General features: G+C 38.9%; 2 gene segments (V, D, J or C); one reads left to right on the forward strand and one right to left on the reverse strand.

The window, feature by feature from the left end:
* Positions 1 to 16,034: 16,034 nt before the first annotated feature.
* LOC111570188 (Ig kappa-b4 chain C region-like) lies at positions 16,035 to 18,954 on the forward strand. The segment is given in 3 exon segments: positions 16,035 to 16,046; positions 17,585 to 17,693; positions 18,495 to 18,954. Coding segments are annotated over 3 exon segments (459 nt in total).
* A 2,715-nt stretch (positions 18,955 to 21,669) lies between these two features.
* On the reverse strand, positions 21,670 to 22,159 carry LOC118470460 (Ig kappa chain V-V region MOPC 173-like). The segment is given in 2 exon segments: positions 21,670 to 21,992; positions 22,085 to 22,159. Coding segments are annotated over 2 exon segments (375 nt in total).
* Between the last annotated feature and the right edge of the window lie 362 nt (positions 22,160 to 22,521).

Genomic DNA, 22,521 nt, shown 5'->3' on the forward strand with positions numbered 1-22,521 from the left:
GTTGGTTGTGACCCTAAAAAGAAAGAAAAGGTTACTCTGTTTACATTCAGTGAGTTTCAGCTAGTTCTGTTCTCATATTCTCAGAGAATGAGGTTTGACAGAGATAGTGATGACAGAGGAGGAGAGAAAACAGACAGTGTTTTGTGGTTGCACTGTGTTCTGATCCTTTCTCCGATTCAGTGAATGGAGATGTTGGTCTCTGACTGCACCTTCTCTACAGCTGCAGTAGAAGTTAGTAGCTGGAGTCATGGCTGCTAAATACTGGTTAAAAAAAAAAGACTAAAAACTGGATTTCTAGAAAGAAACCCTCTGATATCAAAACACTCTCTAAATTCTGCTGTAGTTAGAAGTGTGCAGCCTTTCAGAACCACTGGATGCCCTGAGAGCACCAGCATCTCAGACCAAAACAAGTTGGCATCTTGGCAACACATTACCCCTCCCTTTGCTTTAAATTACAACCAGAAATCTTATGTACATGACAGACAGCAAATAGTAATCCAGCTAAAACCAATAGCACACACGCTGAAATGTCAGTGTGACTTCATCTTCTGCAGGACGGCATTAGTCACTTATATTTTTACAGAACAGATAGCTCTTTACTGCTATGTTAATGCTATGTTAATGCTATATTTTTGCACAAAACTTGCACATTGCCCTTTTAAACAGCAAATATTTCTACATGAATTCATTATCTGACAGTTGTTAGACAGTTGTTAGTAGGTTTCTCAGTAGTTCGTTCTTAGCAGCCACTGCTTCCATTCCACACAGACTGTAAAACATAAATGAGCTGTTGGACCAGAAACACAACCAGTCATGTCAGATGCCTTTTGTTTGATGTCATTGCTAAACACTACAGACATAACATGAGACATAACTAGCTTATATGGTCTTTATTTGTGCTACTTTAGTGGAAGACATTTTGGACTTGGTCACAGTGTAAAATTTGTTCTTCGATTTGAACCCCTAACTGATTTATTTTAAGTCTAAGAACATAGCCGCTTGATCACCATGTTAACTTGGATAGATGACCTACTGTGTGTTTTCATGGTAGAACTCTGTGAAACCTCCTGATAAGAATAAAGAAAACGTAACTCATGATTTGTGGTTTGCTGGTAGGGTAATACTGTGGAAAAAGCAATAGCGAGGGGAAGAGATTGTCGAGGCTGCAGTATCCTCTTGAGATCAACTGTGGTCATATCAATTATTACATTCAGAATTTTTATTACATTTTATTGAATGTTCCCTGAAAAAATATCCTTTTAATTGAAAAGTTCTTCTAGGATGAATAAATTGTGTTTATGCACTGAAGATAGCTAAGCAGTTTGAAGCAGGTATTTGGAAAGCCATGTTCCTATGTTTTAAAACATTTTTAATTTACCCAGAATTTATAGCAAATTATTCCTACTTAAGACAGAGATGAAGCTAAATGACTGTATTCAACAGATAAATGTGGACTGTTGACTGTTTAGTCCCTTTCAAATGTACATCTGAACGTGTTGACTTCATGTTTGAATGAGCACTATTTCCAAAAAGTTTTACTAGAACGGACCTAGTACGATTTCACTATCACTTTCAACACAGCACAAGCCTGAACTGCATGCTGTGCCATTAACAGATAGGCATAGTCAAGTGATGTACTTTTGTTAATTGGAGGAAGTTTTTTTCTGCACCAATATTTATCCAAAAACATGACAGAGAGAAAAAGACACAGTTTGCTACAAAAATCCTGAAACCCCTTTTGTCATTTACTGTGCCCTATAATTTCACATCTTTTACAAAATTAATATAAAACATTACTGCAATGAAGAGAGTTAACAGGTCAGATTAATGAGATAAATTTTGGAGTGTCTCCGAAGAGAGAGTTGTTGCATTTATATACAAAACAATAGAGGCAACATCATTATTTTCTTGTAATTTTTAATTATCCTCAAAATAATCAACCTAACAGAAGCCACACCATGTACTTTTCTTCACATCAGTCAGGTGAGCTGTCACAAACAAAGTCACATCTTTTTAACTGCAATTACATCATTTGTTACAAAATTGATTTGTATAACTTGGTTGTTTTTCGGTGCTTATTATACATAATGTCACAAGATGTACTGCCCAATTTCACGTTACAAATATTGCGCACAAAGCACGGCTCTCTCCGTCACTGGGGTGTGTATGTCTGAATGAATCTCTGAAGAACATTAGCATCACTTTAACAGACTGATAAAGCCTGCAATGTTATGTACTGTATCCCAGTGTTATGAATCTGATAAGGGTTTTAATTAGATCCAAGCCACAGTCAAAGTGTGTCTTTGTAAAACTGGCCCCAGGCCATCCCATAAAGGAGTCTGCTGACAGTTTTAGCTGATGTTTTAGTTTCTGGTCCCATCAAGAGGACGCAGCAGTCATATTTCTATTTAGTTGTGACGTTTTTTTGAAGATGGGAACACAGAACTACTGTATATCAGCGCATGTGGCTGTACAGAATGAGCTCAGCTGAACTAATCCTCACTAGAAGAGGCCAAGAAGACACTTGATTGACATTTCAAGTTTCTCTACCTGCCTGATCCTGTTCGTAAAGCCAGTGTGCTGGAGCCTCCTTTGACAAACAGGGCATGCTGATAAAATATTATAAACACAGCAAGAGACTTTTCATTCATACCATCTATACCCAGTGAGGAGTGTTCGAGTTTCTCATCCACTTGACTTTATGCAAACATTGCACTAATGCAAACATTAGTGCAAAAAACACAGACTGTAAAAGAGTCACGTCTGTCTGCTGCTATTCTTTGTCTTCTTCCCTTCCTTCCACAAAAACTACTGATAATTTGTTGTGATATACTATACCTTCCCTCTCTGTATCATCGAGCTGCATTGTTAGAACCAATGAAACACACTTTCAATCCACATTGTTGCACTGGGTGACATAATTCTTCATTGCCAAAAACATACACACTGCAGTTATTTTGAGCTGTAAATATGCACCAGAGCACCAAATCTGTGAGATGAATAGTCCCCAGCATATGCTCTATTTGTTCTTGTTGGAGGGACTTTTAGGATGTACTTTAAAGATTTATGAAATTAGAAAAATCCTTTATTTCTTTGCAGATTTATCTCTGCAGTAGGTATGAATGGAATTGGGACTAACAATCGTTGCATGGGGAAATCAGAAAGCATCAAAAGTGTGACTAACATACTGTATACAATTTTTTCTTTCTATTCTTCTTTCTATGACACTCACATATTTACCTATTTAGACAAAGTTCATCTTGCATTTTGCTGTTGTGGCCATCTTTTACATTTGATCTGCTTTGAGCCACTCCATGAACCCAGCACCTTCCCAGGTCAGTCTTTACGATTTACAAGCAGCTGAAGGGGGCTACTTTTGCTCACTACATCTAACTGAACACTGACTCAAAGCCAAATGTGGTTAATTATGTTGGGTGTAATTGGCCTGACTGGACTACAGAGGGGAAGCCTGCGCCCTCACAGGGGAAGCTATTGATGGGAGGCCCAGAGTTTATGGATAACCCTGCCTCCAGTTCAGCCTCTATAATGACGTTAGGGCCTGAGGAACAGCTGTGACATAAAAAAAAACATGTGAATACTAATATAGTGGAAGTCTCATGCACATGATAAACATGCGAATCAGTTCATGGCAATTTATTTGATAAAGGGGACATTTTTACCCAAAGGCGGGAACATTAAGTATTATTTCAAAGCACAGGGACAGAAATGACTAATGTTCGATGGTTCTTCAAGGCACAACACTTGACAAAAGACACATCCTTTCACATTAGATAAACCATTTGATATTTCCAACATTTTTTAAACATTTTAAACAGATTGTAATGAAGTGTTTAGAGCTTTTGCTTCAGTAAAAATTGCAAGTTTACAATATATAAATACAGTTACAAGTGAAAGTTCTATGCTCAGAAAGCAGATGTTTAACTGTTGGTTTACACATCTGATATTGATCCTGTGGAGAAGATTGTAAATATCCGTGGATGTAAAGTCTGAGAAAATCTTTCAAAATTTATTCAAGAAGGAGGCTCCTGATGAAATTATAGCAATGGTAGAATTAAATATATAGAATGAAATATAGGAATAGGGCTGAGAATTGTAAATTAAACATTTATCACAATAAAATGTTTTGTTTGAGTTCATATCAGTAATTACTGATAATATTTAATTACTTTTTTTAAAGACCAGTTGAAAAAAAGATTTAATTTGAATTTAACCCCCTGGTGTTGAACGAAGTACTTCAGCAAGGTGCACAAGTAATAATTGTAATAATACAAGAATGGAAAAAATGCTCAAAATAAATGCATTTACACAGATGAATAAAAAAAAAGAATATGAATAAAGGAATCATCTCACCTTAATTGACTTTAAATAAAGAAAGAAAGTAAAACTCAGAGGAGCACAGAGGGCTAGCAAGGTGAAGGGAGGACAAAGGTGCTCTGTTATCAAGGTATGATGGGCTGCAGTGAGCCGGAAAGAGAGCAGGGTTGGAATTTCTCAGGTAACTGAACTTTACGTTTTTGTTTTGTGCTTTCATTGTGGTTTGCATCTAATTATTTTAGATGAAGCTTAAGTGCTGTTGGTGAGGTGTCTGTTTTCAGTAGATATCACTATTGTTTTATTGCCCAGCCCTATGTCGGGTCCAGTGTCTTTGGTGCTTGACCCATACTAGGTCTAATAACCTTGGCCACTGTTGCATTGACTGTGACTTGAGCTTCATGGGAGTACAATGCTAATTTGATGGAGTAAATCTTCAACCTGTAGCAGTAGACGCTTTTTTTTTGTTTTTTTTTTTTTTAAAAAGCTTGTCATATATTTTTGTAAAACTATAGCTGTCACATGTATTTAATGGGGTAAAAACGTACAATATTTCCCTCTATTACATTTAGTTACTGAACAGATTGCTGTTCATTGCTTCCTGCCTCAGTTAGATGTGCCAACAGCCTCATGGTTTATGAGTCCATATGACCCATAAACCATTTCCTCGGGTCATGACAGGAAGGGCATTCAGGAACGTGAGGACAGGACAGCAGCCCGGAGCTGAAATGATGACCATTACAGTAGGACGGGGGGAAAGCAGTGGTACCGGACATGATGGGACAGATACTGATGGATGGAGCTGGAGTCAGGGAGCAGCACACCACCCCCACACCACCACCACCACCACCACCACCACCGCAATCCTGGTGGGAATACTTGGCTCATATTAACTCGCTCATTGTTGGGACACACAGCAGGCACAATGACTCCCTTTTTGTTGACAGGGCATAGTGGACTGAGAGGGCAGCCGGGCTGCCATCACTGGGCCCAGTGTGCTGTGGCTCTGAAGCACAGCTCGGCCAGCAGGCAGACAGGAAAGAAAACATAAAGAGTCAGGCAATGAGCCCCGGATCCCATATCCTGGCCCCAGCTTCAAATAGGAGGACATGGAAGGTCTAGATACTGACTCTACTGACAGGGAGAGAGGAAATGGAAGGAAGGAGGCGGAGGAGAGCGTGGATCTGGGCCACATCTCCGTCTGATTGTCCCTGAGGGGCTGCCAGTAGCTGAACCAGGGCTCTGTTCTGTCACCATCCCTGCTGATCTGAAGTCAGCGCTCCTCTCTCTGCTTCTGTTCCTCCTCTGAGCTCAAATCTCTCTCCTCAGTTCACCTCGACTTCTTCCCTCCATTTTCTCCCTTACACTGTCTCTCTCTGTTTAACCAGCAGCACATGACTGAGGAGTAGAAGGAGCAGGTGCTTGTACTAAATAGTGAAAGACTTCAGTCACAGTTTTATTAAACCTTGTTTCAAGGATCCACTCAAAGCTAAAAGTTTAAATGCTGTCCTCGGATTCTGAAGGTTTATGTAACAGTCGTAAAGAGTTCCCTTAAAGTTCCTCTCTTCTCACAAAATGTGATGTGATGTGCTTTGCCTTCACATTGCAGAATGATGTACAGTATACAGCCTTAACAAAACTGAGGGCACTCCTGTGTAATATCAATGAAATGTTAAATGATAGTGAAAAGGTGAGAGAGGGCACAAGAGCATCAGTAGCTACTGGACATAAATCAAAAAGCATCATAAAGTAGTGTGGAAGAGCCATACTGCCAGTAACACAGGACACAGTCAGCATCCTCAGAGAAGTGCAGAAATGCTCTAAAAGCTTGAATGGAGAATGATTTTAAAAGCCAGACAATGATCCGAAACACAGTGACATCACACAGTTTTCAAAGTAGACAAAAGTGTAGACTATGACCTGGCCAAATCTGAATCCAAGAGAACATCTAAAGAGGTAGATGGAGCAGTAAAACTGCTTCAGCAAAAAGTATTTGAAAAGAATAATTTGTGGGTAACAGTAGAACATTTCTCCAGTGATTTTTGACCAGGTTTTCCATGCTGAGGTGAACTTTAGGGCTTGTATTTTGAATACAGTCTGCCTAACCCGTCTGTTTGGTACTTTACACACACATTTCCGATTTTAAATATTATTGTAACACAATGCAAATTTTAACGGTTCAGGAATATAGTCAGTTTTGTTGTTCACTGCGTGCACATGAGGAAGCTATTTCCACATTTATCTACTGACCAAGTTTTTCTTCCCTGAAATCTGAGTGTGCACATGATTTTTGACAAGTTTTTTGCAGACAGTCACGATTCAATATGCAAGTGACATGTTGAAACTTGAAGCCTGCATTGCCCACATACAGAACAGATCTTTCATGAAATATGAGACATCCTGAGCCGTACAGTACAGGCAATACATAGTTAGTTCATGCTCTGTTAAAATTTGAGATTTCAAGCCCCTTTTCATGCACAACATGCCCTCTTTCAGACGGATAAGAAAATATCCAAAAATACACATTTGGATTCTTATTTGACTACTCTTTGTCTATTGGACATTTATGTAAAATTTGATATTTAGGTATGTTATACCTTCCCTATTTAAACCTAAAATTTCAGAACCCTTGTAATACAAAAAAAAAAAAACTTGTCTTACTCTAAGTTATCAACTGGCTTCATGTCTATTACTTAAAATATGTTGCCCTACTCACCTGTAGTGTCTCCCCTTAAAATTCTTTCTTTTACCTTTTCCCAAATGGACAGTGTCTGTTCTATTTTGTGCTACTTTAAACTTCTCTCCACTACAGTTCAAAGGGATTGTCTTCAATGCATCTGGAGCTGCAACAAAGGTACACAACAAATAACTACTAAACAAAATCTGAGGTTTTGTAACATTTACAGTAACATTACATGCTGAATCCAACCCTGAAATGGTATATAAATGTTAGCTTCACTTCATGCACAATCCAGTTCCTCTTCATAATATTTTAGTACATTATACTGCAATGTTTTCAGAAGTTTACTCAAGCAAAACTATAAATATGGAACTCTCATCCACATTTCACCTTACTGTGATGGGAAAAAACCTCATTGTACTGCATGTTCAGCTAGCACAGTGCTTGTTCTCATGTCTTAATCTACATCTTTCACTCTACACTAAACCTCTTTGTTCTGAAGGATTTCAAGAATTAGTAGCACATACACATCATAATGCACAGTGTGCTGAGGAATCTGCCTCTTAATGTCCTGCTCTACTGTGTAAACACTTTAGAAGAATGGTCAGAATGCACACTGATGGAACCAGCTCTTCAAACACTCCCCGATACTTTTGATTTATTTGAGTTAAACGGATGGCAAACATCTAAGGATGCAAACATCAATGAGAATAAAAGATATAAAGAGAGACAATATGAACCTCATGCAGACAACCAGGTGTCTGAACTCTGGGCTTTTAGTGCTTGATGGTGCCCACTGACCAGTGTCCGATTCACTGTCCCATCCGGTCCAACCAGCATGGATCTGGGGTCACAACCCTGATACTTGGCGCTCAGCTCTGGGAGAATGACAGTCTTGTTCAGAACCTGCCCCGACTTCAGATGCCAAAATGAGTCATCCAGAAACTTGACGACTCTAGCGCTGAATGGAGCTGTCATCCCCTCCAGCACATTTTCCTTCTCAAACATTACAGTCTGCAGGTCCTGCCAATGTGTCGCCCTGATTAAACATCAAAGTTGTGGATGAGGTGCCAAAACCAGCTTTGTTTTCCATGCTTTATATCCATACAGAGACTTGTGCTGTATTAGATCCAGTTAAGTCCAGAAGAAAAATTTTCTAATTGCTCTTTATGAATATTGCAAAAAGCACTGGTAAACCAATACTGTCGTTACTGCTTCTACCACCACTATTACAACTATGACTTCTGTTGCTACAACTGCTTGTACCATTGACAGTTCTACTATTACTTTAAGAGCTACTATTGTTTATTCTTTAGCTGTCATAGTTGTGGTGGTCGTTGTGGTGCTGCATGTTGTGCTGCTAGTTTGTACCTGAAATGTGGCTTCCGATCTACCTAGTCTTAAAAGGACTGATAGATGTGGGTGAGTATAGCGGATGGAAATTTTCAGTAATTTCTGTGCACAACTTCAACACAAGAAAATAAGATCAAATTCTCTCTATATAGATAAATAGATAGATAGATGAATAATTGAAATAAATATAAAATACAATAAAAAATATGCAACTTTCTCTCTTCTTTCCTCTTTCTCTCCTTTACTGTTTTAGATGTTCTACCAGTGTATGCACTGTAAATGTTAGACAGAGTTCATCTTAATCATTAATATGAAGACACAGTGTTATTAATTGTATATGTCTGAAATTTGCAGTGGTGTTCATACATTTTCTAAGTGGAAAAGGTTGAAATTGACAGGTAACTACAGTTAAACATAACATAAAAATGATGTTGACTGCAACATTAAAATCTAGTCATAGTCTTAAACAAGGAAGAATAGATTTACAATAATTTGTTTTGCTGAAATGTTCAATCAATCAAACAACCCAATGTTCTACTACAGAGGACTCTAATTAATTATACAATATTAACTGTTAGTAAATCCTACTGTTTGCATTTTTCTACAATTTCTGTACTCAAATGCAGAAATACATTGATGACGACAGCTGCCAGTAATTCATTGTAATTTTACAGGAAAATTTGTTACAGTGTTTGATACAGAACTATTAGTTGTAAAGTTATGACCATTAATTTTTCTTTTACAAATGCAGCTTTCACTCACAAAATATTATCTATACACACTAACCAGCCACTGATAGATCAGTGAATAACAATGATCATTTTGTTATAATGCAATGTCCTGCTGTCTAAACCTTGTGTCTTGGCATTCACGTGGATGTTACCTAAACATTGTTACAGTGCTCCATGGCAACAACGCTTCCTGACAACAGTGAGTTCCCCCAGAAGGACAGTGTGCCCCAGCCAAAAACTGCCCAGGAAACAGCTACAGCAACATTACAAAGAACTAAAGGTGATCCCAAGCTGACTGAGCATCCATGGATTTCCAGTACAACACTTGCAACCTACAGGGCCCAAGAATCCGCTGCCAACATCCGGGTACAGGACCACAGGACTATATGTATATCGATGCTCACGAACATTGAAAGACAGATGCACTTCTTCTCTGGCTCACTTTAAAAGACAATGTTGAACATTGTTATTGAAATGTGTGACTAATACAACATGGCCTACATTCAAATATTACAATACTCGCAAATTAAACATGTTTAAACTCCTGGAATGACACTTCAATCAGGGAACTGGCAGCTCTGTCAGGGTAATAAACGGCTTCTAATTTCAGACATCCTGTCACTCAGAGATGCAGTCACTGAGGAATGTTAGAGATCCTGTTTAACATGGTTGACTTCAGATGACTTCCTCTCTCTGACAGAGGAGCAACATTATCCTTAGTCTTAACATAACCTGACTTTTTTTATACAATCCCACAGAGTGACATTCTTACATAGTCTTAGTGCAGCCTTGCAGTCTCAAGACTTTTCCTGAATGAATGCTGAAGTACAACGGGTATTTCTACTAGAGTCAGTATCGTCAGAAATTTAGGAAACACACTGTAAGGGAACTGTCCGGTGGCAACACAAGTGTTCATTTATGAGCAGCTTCAGAGATTTTTTTAAAACCTTTATTTAACTGTGGTGGTTTAACTGAGAAAAGATATGTTCTTTCAGCAATGCCCTGCATACATTTCCACCTCAAACCTGCAGTGCAGTATTTGTATCTTGTGTCAGGGAGTTGTGAGCAATCCCTGCATGTATTGCTTCATTTGCTACATTCAATAAATGATTTGCTTTCCCAGAAGTAGTTAAGCTATCCAGAATTTCAAAAAACAAAGCAAAGATTGAATAAAAATGATGTAATTATGTTTTACAGAACTATCCCCTATCTCCCTGTCTGTAAAATGATCTCATAACCTCTAAGATTAATGTTCTGACCTATGGAGGAGTCCCAACCTGCAGCCCTAAAATAATAGTGAGCCTCATCTACAGATACTGTACAGTAGCTTTGTGATAGGTGGGAATTATATTGGCATTTTATTCAATAGATTTTAACCCAGACAGCAGCAGTTCCTTCCAATTAGCTACACACAAACCTGTAAATTTTACAATAAAATACCACTTTGTGTGTGTTGTGGAAGTTCAGTGAGGTCGAGAGGATAAGGAGGCAGACAGATGACTTAAGTTGTGAATAAGGTTTACTGACGTCAGAGGAAGTGACGCCAACAGAGCAGCAGTTCATGCAAGCAATACCAGCATCAGTTCTGAGGATTCTCTATGATTTTCAGGTATATATTGTAGTTGGGAGAAAGTCAGATTTAGATTAAAGGCCAATATGGAGACAACTTGTCTGCTTAGTCACGTCAGAATAGACAATATCTAACCTTCACCATAACAGCGTCTGCCTGTCGGAAGATAATTCAGGATGATATGAGCTAACAGCTGCAAGGAAATACCTTAGAAAGGTGGAAAGAGTTATTTTTTCCTTCACAGTGTGCACATCACTATCAGTTCAGGGTTTTTGTGAGTTTGAATTCTCTCGTCTGCTTGTGGTGGCCTCAGGAAGCTATTTAGCCTTGATAGAAAGTAACTACCTACAGTTACTCAACTAAAAGTCTGAGGCACTTGAGTGTTTTAATTATATGCTCCTTTCCACTCCTTTTACCTTTCAGAGGGAAATATTGATCTTTCTGCTCCACATTTATCAGATACTTTCAGTTTTTAGTTACCTTACAGATGAGAATATAGTACACTGACACACAGTAAATTAAAGCCCTCAGAAGAATATAAATGAACAGCATCAGCTCCTGGTGAACTGGTAGCTGCAACAATAAAAATCATTTCATATATTTCTGTGGAAATAGTAAAAATTTAACTGTGTAGTAGGATATAATAATGTAACCATAGTCAGTATTTGTATTCTCTGTTATTATCTTTATAGAAGGCAAACTAGATTAAGATGATCATCTCAAGAACAATGTCTATTTTGTTTTAAAATGTTAATATTGTGAATATTAATATAATGTACACGTGCTACATGATTTTACAGTATGTTTTATAATACCTACAACGAACTGTAAAATCATGTAACAGAGTGAAGGAGCCCTGCAGAGTAATCTTACCTCACGGGTGTCCAGACTGTGTTCTGTGAGCATGTGTCGCCTCCTAGTGGACCAAGAAGGAAGCAGAAGTTCTTTATTTGTCTCCCATGGGAGAAATTTGGCTCAGATTAAGAGGGGTACTGCTGCAGAAACAATAAAAGCATCCAGGGCATAAGATCATAAAAGCAACAAGACAGGCACAGAATAAAAATAGACAGATGATTAAAAACCAGCCAAGATAGTAAAAACAGAGAAAACACATTCAATATGCAAAAAGTCAATGTACAAAGAGAAATATTAGCTTACAAAGTCATCATAAAGTGGCAAGAAGCGATTGCCATCAATTTTTCACGTTTGCACATTGATGAGCTTAACAGACAGAGGTGCAAATGAATGTTTGTACGTATTATATTTACAGAGAGGGGCCTGATACCTCCTCCTTGAGTTCAGCAGTGTGTATTCTGTATGTAGAATATGGGAGCTGTCTGTTGAAATAGTTTTCACCTGTGAAATGACGGCCTGGTTGAAAAGCTCCTGGGGGATCAGAGGAATGTAACCCATAATCTTAGCTTAGATTCACAAACCAGGTGGTGATACCATACCGAATAATGGATTCAGTTGTAGCTCTGTAAAAGATTAACATTATATTTTTGCAAACCCCGAATAAATGGAGTCTACACAGGAAGTGAAGACGCTGACGGATTTTGGCCAAAACGGTGGCAACCTGTGTCTGCCAGGTCAGGTCACTGTCAATATGAACTCCTAGGGATTTGAATGAGGTCACCTGTTTCATTGTATAGTTTTGTATAGATACAGGGGTTCTCCAGCTGATCTGGGATCCAGCAGCAACTCAACAGTCTTACTAGTTTTAATGTAAAGTTTGTGGTTGTCACACCAGTCCACCAGGTTATCCACTGCAGCTCGGTGGGTGGGTTCATTTGAGTCCTTGGTGAGTAGGCTGAGAATGAGTGTCATCAGAACTTCAAAATAATCAGATTTGGCTCAGAGCAAACACAATCATTTGAATACAGAGTAAACAAGAAAGGTGAACGAACACACCCTTAGGGGGCACCAGAGCTGCTTACCACTGTGTCTGAAAGGGTAGAGTTGAGTTTAACTTGCTGTGGCCTGTTGGTAAGGAACGAGTGATACCACCTAACCAAGAAGGGGTAAACATTCATCTGTACCAACTTTTCAAGGAGAATGTGTGGCTGAATCGAATTAAAAGCAGATTTAAAATCGATGAACAGCAGTCTAGCATATGTACTTGGCTTCTCAAGGTGCTTTAAGGTGAGATGCATCAGTATCAATATGGAGTCACTAGTGCTACGTTGTCTTGTGTAAGCAAACTGATATTAATCTAACAATGGCTCCACATCAGCTTGATGTGCATCTATCATGAGCCTCTCAAGCGATTTTAAAACATCTGAGGTAAGCGCTCAGTCCTCCTGAGGACATGCCTTTTTTGGGACTGGTAGTATTTTTGTATGTGACAAATGGGAAGTGTTTTTGGATTTGATTAAAGATCTTGTTCTTTTTAGTAATACAAATGCAAAACTGTGCAGAACATACAGAAGAGTCTCAGTGATGAATAAAACATCTACCAATATTTACTCTGTGACATGATGCCATGTCCAAATTGGATAACATTGTACATTTTTGCTGTTTTTCTATGTAATTTGGTCTTTGTTGTTGTCAATGCATATCTCTGAAAAGGATAGAAAATACATAGGAAACATGTAAAGACCCCACTTTATGTTTCTAATTCACTTTCTACATTGCCTATGGAAGCAAATAAACAATGCAAAAATATGTTAAATTGTAAATCAGACTTTTTTCAGCACATTGATAGAAAATCACAAAGCTCACTGGTGACATGAGGAATGATTAAATGCGTTATTTTGTTAATACTGGCATCAGTGAAGAGGACACTTTATAAGATTTGATTTCAAGTGGGAAATCCTGAAATATAATTAGTTCCTTGAGACAGTGGTGTTTGATATGAAGTGACTCAGAATTTTTAACTTTTCAGACTTTTGGTCAAACTGTCTGCAGACTGTTTCTGTCACTGTCTTTCAGGATCTGCAGGTGGAACGCCAAGCAGCAGTTGGAGGTCTGAGCTGCTGTCAGAGGATGGAGGCAGCAGATGGTTTCTGTAGACAGGATGCAGAGGCTGGATCTCCAGCTGAGTGTAGGAAGCTGCTGGTGGTGGGTGTAGAGGCTGTGGGTGGAGAGAGGTTTGTTGTTTTAAAGGCCTCATACCAGGTGGATGCTTGATTAGCAGATGGATGGTTGAGGCTGCAGGTGGAGGATGGATGACGCTTGTATCTGGTTCCCGGTTGTGTTGCGCCAAAGTTTTCACTGATTGAAAAAGGTCTTTCTGCTCTTGTGCTACATGTCCACACAGGATGAGGGAGCTATTAAAGTCAGAGGAAATATCTGATAGACAGCCAGCTGTGGGCAACAAACAGGACTCAGGTGGGTGTATTAATGTTTCTGCTAAATCCAGAATCACATTCAATTTTGTAAGATTCAGACATTAATATAACACATTGAAGGTACATCTGAATTGCATTAATAGCTGTATTTTAACAGACATCTCAATTTTATGTATTGCACTGCAAATAACAAAACAAACAAAAACAAAACTTCAGTGTTCGTAAGGGTGTAGCATGTCCTACTCCTGGAGTGAGCTGGTGTGGTATTTAAATCAACAGTTGTTCATCTTGATGAAGCTGCAAAATTTGACTGTGCACATGATACTAATGAAAGTGTTTTATTTGTCTTTTATTCTGAGTCTGTCCATTCTTTTTCTATGGTTTGCTGGTTTGGTATGTGTAGTGTTAAAAATAGCAACAAACTGGAAAAACTTCATGTGCTGTGAGTTTACTGATGCTTCCCTTCATGACCTTCTGCCTTTTAATGAAGTGAGTCACCTCAAAGGCACACAGGACTGTTTTTCACCCTTAACAACCTTTAAGTGTTGAATTCCAGGTGCTTCCACCAGGATGGACCGTTGTTGGCACTGATACTGTAGATACAGATGAAATTTTTAATTTTTTGAAAAAAATTATTTCTGTCTCTCTCTCTTTTTCTATAATTCATGTTGACAGTGGGATCCTGTTTGTGTTTGATGTATTGTATGTACTGGTGTTGGACTACTGTGTGTAAAGCAACGGCTCCACAGAGGCATTGAAGGTTTATTCTACTGTGCTATACTCTGTTGTATTGTTCAGTACAGATTTAAAATGTCAATTTGTTCTTCAAGAAGAGTGAAAAGTCTGGCTTTAATACCTACTGTTGAGGCACTTATTGTCTTTTAAATATAGCTTGTGTCACAATTAAACTTTAACTTTAATTATATAATCCTGCACATATTTCTAAATAAAATATTAATCAAATTAGTAATCAAACTGACACAGAAAACATGTAGGTAGACTGTGATAGCTGAAATGACTGTTTCCGTGTGAGAGGAAATAAAATGAAGTGCTACCTTGCCGCGTGTTCTGTCCTTGTACTGAGCGTAATGTGACTGCATGTGCTGCATGTTCAACAAAAGATCCATCTGTAAATTATACATCTGACAAAAATGGAGCAAAGTGGACACTCAGCCCACATCTATGGTCCAGTTTATGATATCAGGCAAGGCATGAGGCTTTCCCTCTGGAGCCTGTTTGAAGAAGCTGTGCTGCTTTAGGATGTGGTAGCATTTCACCACCACCTGAGGGTGCAGCAGAACAAGCAGAGCAAACACAAGAGCAGTGTACAAGTTGGAGCTGGAGATGGAGCTCAGGGAGAAGAGATGAACATCTGATTTGTTCTCATGGTTCAGTGTAAAACAACATATTTGTGACCTTTTCATTGATCCACTTTCTTGGTCTCTGATGAACCAAAGCCCCTCTTCACAGAAGACATTTGACTCATCATAGCACAGAAAATCAGACTAATCACATGATTCAGCTTTCCCTGGACTCTATGGTTAATAATGAATCAACACCGACCCAGACGTTTATTGCCCAAACAGTTGTTTTTGGTAAAGAATAGGCTACATTAAAGGTAGATTCTTTAACTGTACAAGTGTTTATCCTCCAAACTTAGTCTGAGTTTGACAATACTTCAAAATGTATTAAACTCAAGTGGCTGGCAAGGGATTTCTCATGATTGTACTTGTGTCTGATGTTATAAATGAATAAGCTTAAACCTCTGTGTTAGGTTTAATCAGCATGCTGGCTGAGTCGGATTGATCTGACTAATATTAACAGTCATTTATTTTGACTGAGTAAAGCAAACACACACAATCTCTATCTTTTCCTTTAGATAAAAAAACTGTTTAGACGAAAAGATAAAAGAATAATAATCTGTCATTTTTCATATGATTTATATGCTTTTAATTGTAAAACTAACAATTAGTAGATGGCATATTAAACATGAACACATCAGAGGGGCAAACTTTAAAATGTCTTTACAACTGAAACCTGTCTGTTTCACGGTTCAGCAATGATGCCGCTCTGTTGTCATGGTTACTGAGGTCAGAGGAAGTGGAACACTGAAGAGCAGTTTCTTCCGAACTCCCAGTTTCTCTGTAATATGACCCGTGTTCTCATACTGGTTTAACTGCTGTCAATTTGCTCTCTTACTCTCTTGATATTTTCTTTCTTTGATGTTGTTGGTGGTTTTGATACTTTAATACAGATTATATGTGGTTCCATTTGTAAAAGTACATTAATAACATGCTGTGAAACTATAGCCATTCTAAAAGTAGTGTGTGTCGTTTTCCCACATTACAGTATTTTCATTTTTAAGGTAACAGAGTGAGCCACATGCAACAGCCAGTGTTCAGTCATTCTCCCCCATTAAGCCAAGATAAATATCCATAGCGTCATACTGGGAAATTAAAACTTAAGTTGTAAATTTATGAACTACGTTTAATTGATGTTAATTGAATAATTCTAGCAAACATCTGATAGTACAAAAGATGACATTTTCAGACCTTCTCATAGATCTAACTTGTGGATCATAAAGATTAAAGACACATTGTTTTTTATGGGGGCTGCACAGTGGCTTTCCAGCTAGAAGATCCTCGGTTCACAGCACAGCCTTCTCGGGATCTTTCTGCATGGATGAAAGACTGCACAGACTGCATGGAGTTTGCATGTTCTCCCCATCCATTCCTCTGACAGTCCAAAAACATACTAAGGTTAATTGGTAATTCTAAATTGTCCGTAGGTGTGAATGTGAGTGTGATTGTTTGCCTGTATATGTAGACCTGTGATGGACTAGTGACCTGTCCAGGGTGTCCTCTGCCTTCACCATAAGTCAGCTGGAATAGACTCAGGACCCCCATGATGACCCTAATGAGGATTAATATAGATAATGGATGGATGGATGTTTTTTTATGGCAGATGTCTCCAGTTAAGAGTAGTTTTTTATTTAATTCAAAAGAAGAAAAACTTGTAAATTATGGTTAAATACGGTTAGTTAACACTTATAGTGACAATACCACATAAATTCAGTATATTACTGGAAAGCGTAGCAACAGTTTTAAATAGTAAACCTCACATTACACTGCAGAGTTCTGTAAGCTATCATGAAGTAATTTCTGTTTAAATAAATTACAATAGTAACACTTTAAAAGATACTATCAAATACTAGTAACCACAGCTGCCTGTATTCTAGTGTAAACTTCAGATTCTATAATAGAATTCAGTGATACATTCTACAGTTATCACCTGTTAAATTAACTATAAAAGTAACATTGTAAAATCTATTTAAATACTGATGACCACAGCGGCCAGTATTTTACTGTAATTTTAAAGTGAAATTTGTTAGAATGCAACAGGACCTTTTCCTTTGCCATATTTTAGGAATCTTGATCTGAATAAGACATGAAGCCACAAGAGCAACAAAGCTGTGACTTTTATCATCAACTATAATATGTGACTGTACTTGTTTTTAATACAGTATATACTTTATGCTCTGTGTGAATGATTCTATAGACTCAGTGTTATTTTCAGCTGATGAAATGATGCAAACAAGAAATCATTTTGGTGAGTTTGTTTGTTTCAGACTCAGAGAGCCGTGTCACTCCGAGGCTCAGAGGTTTTTGTACGGCGGCTCAGTGAGTTTGTATCACTGTGGTGGACTTTTGGTGGAGGAACCAGACTGGATGTTGGAAGTAAGTTTATACTGCATTTAATACTGAAAACACTGTTGTAAATTCATTTTAAATTCCTTTTTTGGCCTTTTTGAAAGACAGAAACATGTTTTTGTTTGTTTGTTTGTTTGTTTGTTTTAACTGACAGCAGTTTTAGATTCCACGTCTATGTTTCATTTCATGGAAGCAAATTCAGATCAGCTTTGCTCTGATTTTATGTCCACATTATATTCATACAGAATTTTTAAAACACAAAGCATAGAAGAGATTAAACTGTAGTTCTCCTGCATTTGCTTCTAATTCTGCATCACAATTACTGTTCTTATAGACAAAGTAAAGACATAGGTGCATATTTGTAAATCTGAATTCTCTGAAGACCTCATTGTGTCATATGCTGTTTTAAATTTAGTTTGAAATCATGAACAGTTAAATAATGATTGGAATCCACACACTGAACACTTTATGGTTGGACAGCACTTTTCTGTATTTGTTTCCATCAACTACTTTCAAGCAATGTTCAGACTTTTGATGATTTTGAGGCAGCAGTTTAAATAGCATTGAGAAATCTTTTTTTTTTTCATTTCCAGTGTAGTTTGACATATTTGAGGTGAAACTGTGAGATGATTCTCTCTGAGCTGATTTACATGAGAGCTTTCTGAAAGAGAACTGAAACCATGTGTGAGTGAGTGACTGCTGGAGCAGAAAAAGCATCTGACAGAAAGTCCTTCAAGGACTAAACCAACCGTCTCACAGTGAAGGTGTCCACATATGTGATGTTTGATTGTGTGCTCCCTGTCTTCTAAGCTGATTGGTGTCTCCTAGGTGATGTCCGTCCCACCCTGATGGTGCTGCCCCCCTCCAGTGAGGAGCTGCAGCAGGGGAAGGCCACACTCATGTGTCTGGCCAACAAGGGCTTCCCCTCAGACTGGAGTCTGTCCTGGAAGGTGGACGGCAGCAGCAGCAGCAGCATCATCAGCAGCTGGGAGGAGAGCAGGAGCCCCAGGGTGCTGCAGGAGGACGGCCTCTACAGCTGGAGCAGCACCCTGAGGCTCCCTGCAGACCAGTGGAGGAAGGTGGGCTCTGTGAGCTGTGAGGCCACCCAGGGCTCCCACACTCCACTCTCACAGACACTGAGGAGAGACCAGTGTTCCCAGTCCTGACTCACTCACTGGGACTCAGACTAAGTTTCCTCTGCTACTGCTCTCTGGAACTCTGGTTTTCTTTCTTTCTTTGTCTTCATGCTAATGTTGTTCATGCTTCAAGATATTAAAGTTTTTCTTCAAGCAAAGTCTTTGTCATCGATTTTTTTGGTTTGCAACATGGGGGTTATTATTACATGTTATCATGGGTTCAGGACTGGAGCTCATGATGTTTGGAGTGTCTCTGTTTAGTAAAAATATTGTAAAGCAGGTAAAAATGACTCCTGATTAGAAGGAAAAAGAAGATTATTTTAGAAAGGAATTTGAGAATGTAGCTTATCAGGATTAAAAAATAAATAAATATTTTGATGATACAATGTTCTAAAATCACATGGCTCTGATCTCATTATAGTCATTATTTCATCACTTATGTCTCACAATGAGGCTGCACAGTGGCTTGGTGGTTAGCCCTTTTGCCTCGCAGCTAGAAGATCCCTGGTTCACGTCCCAGCCTACAATCTTCTGGCTGGAGTTTGCAGGTTCTGTCCAGTGTGGGTTCTTTCTGGGTTCTCCAGCTTTCTCCCACAGTCCAACAACTCTGTCTGTAGCCCTGTGACAGATTGGTGACCTGTCCAGGGTGTCTCCTGCCTTCACCTTAAATCAGCTGGGATAGACTCCAGTCCCCCTGCAACCCTAGTGAGGATTAAGTGGTGTATAGGTAATGGATGGATAGATGTCTCACAATGCAGTTTTATCATTTGCACACTGCATTATATTGCATTTAATTGCACTGATTACCTGATTTGGAATAATATTTTTTAGGTAGGATTTTGAAGGCCAACAGACCTTTTTTATATACACCATCAGTCAACAGTTTGGACACATCTTCTGATTTAATATTTTTCTTTATATTCATGACTATTTAAATTGTAGATTCTCACTGAAGGCATCAAAACTACGAATAAACACAAATAGAATTATGTAGTAAACAAAAAAGTATGAAATAAGTCAAAACATGTTTTATATTTTAGATTCTTTAAAATAGCCACCCTTTGCTTTGATTACTGCTTTGCACACTCTTGGCATTTTCTCCGTGAGCTTCATGAGGTTGTCACCTGAAATGGTTTTCCAACAGTCTTGAAGGAGTTCCCAGAGATGCTGAGCACTTGTTGGCCCTTTTGCCTTCACTCTGTGGTCCATCTCATCCCAAACCATCTGGATTGGGTTTAGGTCAGGTGACTGTGGAGGCCAGGTCATCTGATGCAGCACTCCATCACTCTCCTTCTTGGTCAAATAGCCTTTACACAGCCTGGAGGTGTGTTTGAGGTCATTGTCCAGTTGAAAAATAAATGATGGTCCAACTAAATGCAAACTGGATGGGATGTCATGTCACTGCAGGATGCTGTGGTAGCCATGCTGGTTCAGTTTGCCTTCAATTTTTAATAAATCCCCAACAGTGTCACCAGCAAAACACCACCACACCATCACACCTCCTCCTCCATGCTTTACGGTGGGAACCATGCATGTAAAGACCATCTGTTCACCTTTTCTGCGTCACACAAAGACACGGCGAATGGAAGCAAAGATCTCAAATTTTGACTCATCAGACCAAAGCACAGATTTCCACTGGTCTAATGTCCATTCCTTGTGTTTCTTGGTCAAGCTAATCTCTTCTGCTTGTTGCTTTTCCTTAGTAGTGGTTTCTTAGCAGCTATTTTACTATAAAGGCCTGATTGATCAGTCTCCTCTGAACAGTTGATGCAGAGAAGTGTCTGTTACTAGAACTCTGTGTGGCATTTATCTGGGCTCTAATCTGAGGTGCTGTTGTGATTTCTGAGGCTGGTGATTCAGATGAACTTATCCTCACCTCAGCAGCAGAGTGACTCTTGGTCTTCCTTTCCTAGGGCAGTCCTCATGTTAGCCAGTTTTGTCATAGTGCCTGTTGGTTTTTGCGACTGCACTGGGGGATACGTTCAAAGTTTTTGCAATTAGATTAACTGACCTTCAGTTCATAAAGAAATGATGGACTGTCCTTTCTCTTTACTTAGCTGATTGGTTCTTGCCATAATATGGATTCTAACAGTTGTCAAATAGGGCTGTTAACTGTGTACCAACCTGACTTCTGCACAACACAACTGATGGTCCCAACCCTGTTAAGAAGACAAGAAATTCCACAAATTAACCTTGACAAGGCACACCTGTGAAATGAAAACCATTTCAGGTGACTACCTCATGAAGCTCATTGAGAGAAGACCAAGAGTGTCCAAAGCAGTAATCAAAGCAAAGGGTGACTATTTTGAAGAATCTAAAATGTAAAGCATATTTAGAGCTATTTCATAATTGTTTGTTTGCTACATAATTCCATTTATTTTGCATAGTTTTGATGTTTTCAGTATGCATCTACAATGTAGAAAGTAGTAAAAATAAAGAAAAAACATTGAAAGAGAAGGTGTGTCCAGACTTTTGATTAGTAGTGTATAAAACAATTTAACGTGTTACACCAGTTTAAATTTGTACTCTGATTATTGTTTATCAGAGGATCAGTCTGTAAAATCAATCCATTTATCTTGTTAAATCATGTTGTCAACGGAAAATTACTGTGTGTGTGTGTGTGTGTGTGTGTGTGTGTGTGTGTGTGTGTGTGTGTGTGTGTGTGTGTGTGTGTGTGTGTGTGTGTGTGTGTGTGTGTGTGTGTGTGTGTGTGTGTGTGTGTGTGTGTGTGTGTGTGTGTGCGTGTGCGTGTGTGTGTCTGTGTGTGTGTCTGTGTGTGTGTTCAGTGAACTGTATCGGTCTCTGCAGTTGGTTCCAGCTGCAACAGTCAGTTTACTTAGCGAGGGAGGTTTTTGTACGATGCTTTTTCACTGTGTGAACAGGTTCTTACTGCTGATTGTGTGTCGGGCTTTACAGTAATAAACTGCTGCATCTTCAGGCTGGACTCCACTGATGGTCAGAGTGAAGTCAGTGTTTGATCCACTACCACTGAAACGAAGTGGAGTATATTCTTTCCGGTTTTTGGTGTAGTAAATGAGTAGCTTAGGTACTCCTGCGGGTTTCTGTTGGTACCACTCTACAGAGTCAGAATTGATGACAGCTTCATTGGTCTTACAGCTGATGGTGACAGAGCCTCCTAGAGCAGAGCTCACTGCTCCAGACTGAGTCACCGTGACCTGTCCTCTGGACTCTGAGGATACAGAGACACAAACAGAAAGCAGCATCATGGTTCTGTGGGACAGATGTTGATAGAGGAGAGGAGTTGGATTCTCTGGACTTTACCTGTGAAGCAGCAGCAGAGGAGAGTCCAGATGAGGCTGCAGATCAGAGTCATGTTTTTGATGAGGAGGATTTCTGTGTCTTCTGTTGTCATGAAGGGCAACTGTCAGTCATCCAGTGTTCAAGTGTCAGGACTATAAAGTCTCCCAGAGCATTGGAGCATGGTGCTGCTGATGCAAAGTGACTGTCTATGGAAATGATCTGTCCTGATCAGGACTGTTGTCAGTGTTCAATTGTAAGAAAAACAAATTCAGACGTATTCTCAGGCGATGTAAATGCACCAGCCAATCATAAAGTTTCAGATGCATTTGCAGAAAGCAGCTAATCCAACATCTTACAATGATACACGACTGACTGCTGTCCTTCCTAATTTTTTTGAGCACATGAAGCAAACACAACTCTTGTTTTTCTTTTTTTGACATTTGATTTTGATGGACAAT

The sequence above is a fragment of the Amphiprion ocellaris genome, chromosome 3 (assembly GCF_022539595.1).
Source record: "Amphiprion ocellaris isolate individual 3 ecotype Okinawa chromosome 3, ASM2253959v1, whole genome shotgun sequence".
Taxonomy (NCBI): domain Eukaryota; kingdom Metazoa; phylum Chordata; class Actinopteri; family Pomacentridae; genus Amphiprion; species Amphiprion ocellaris.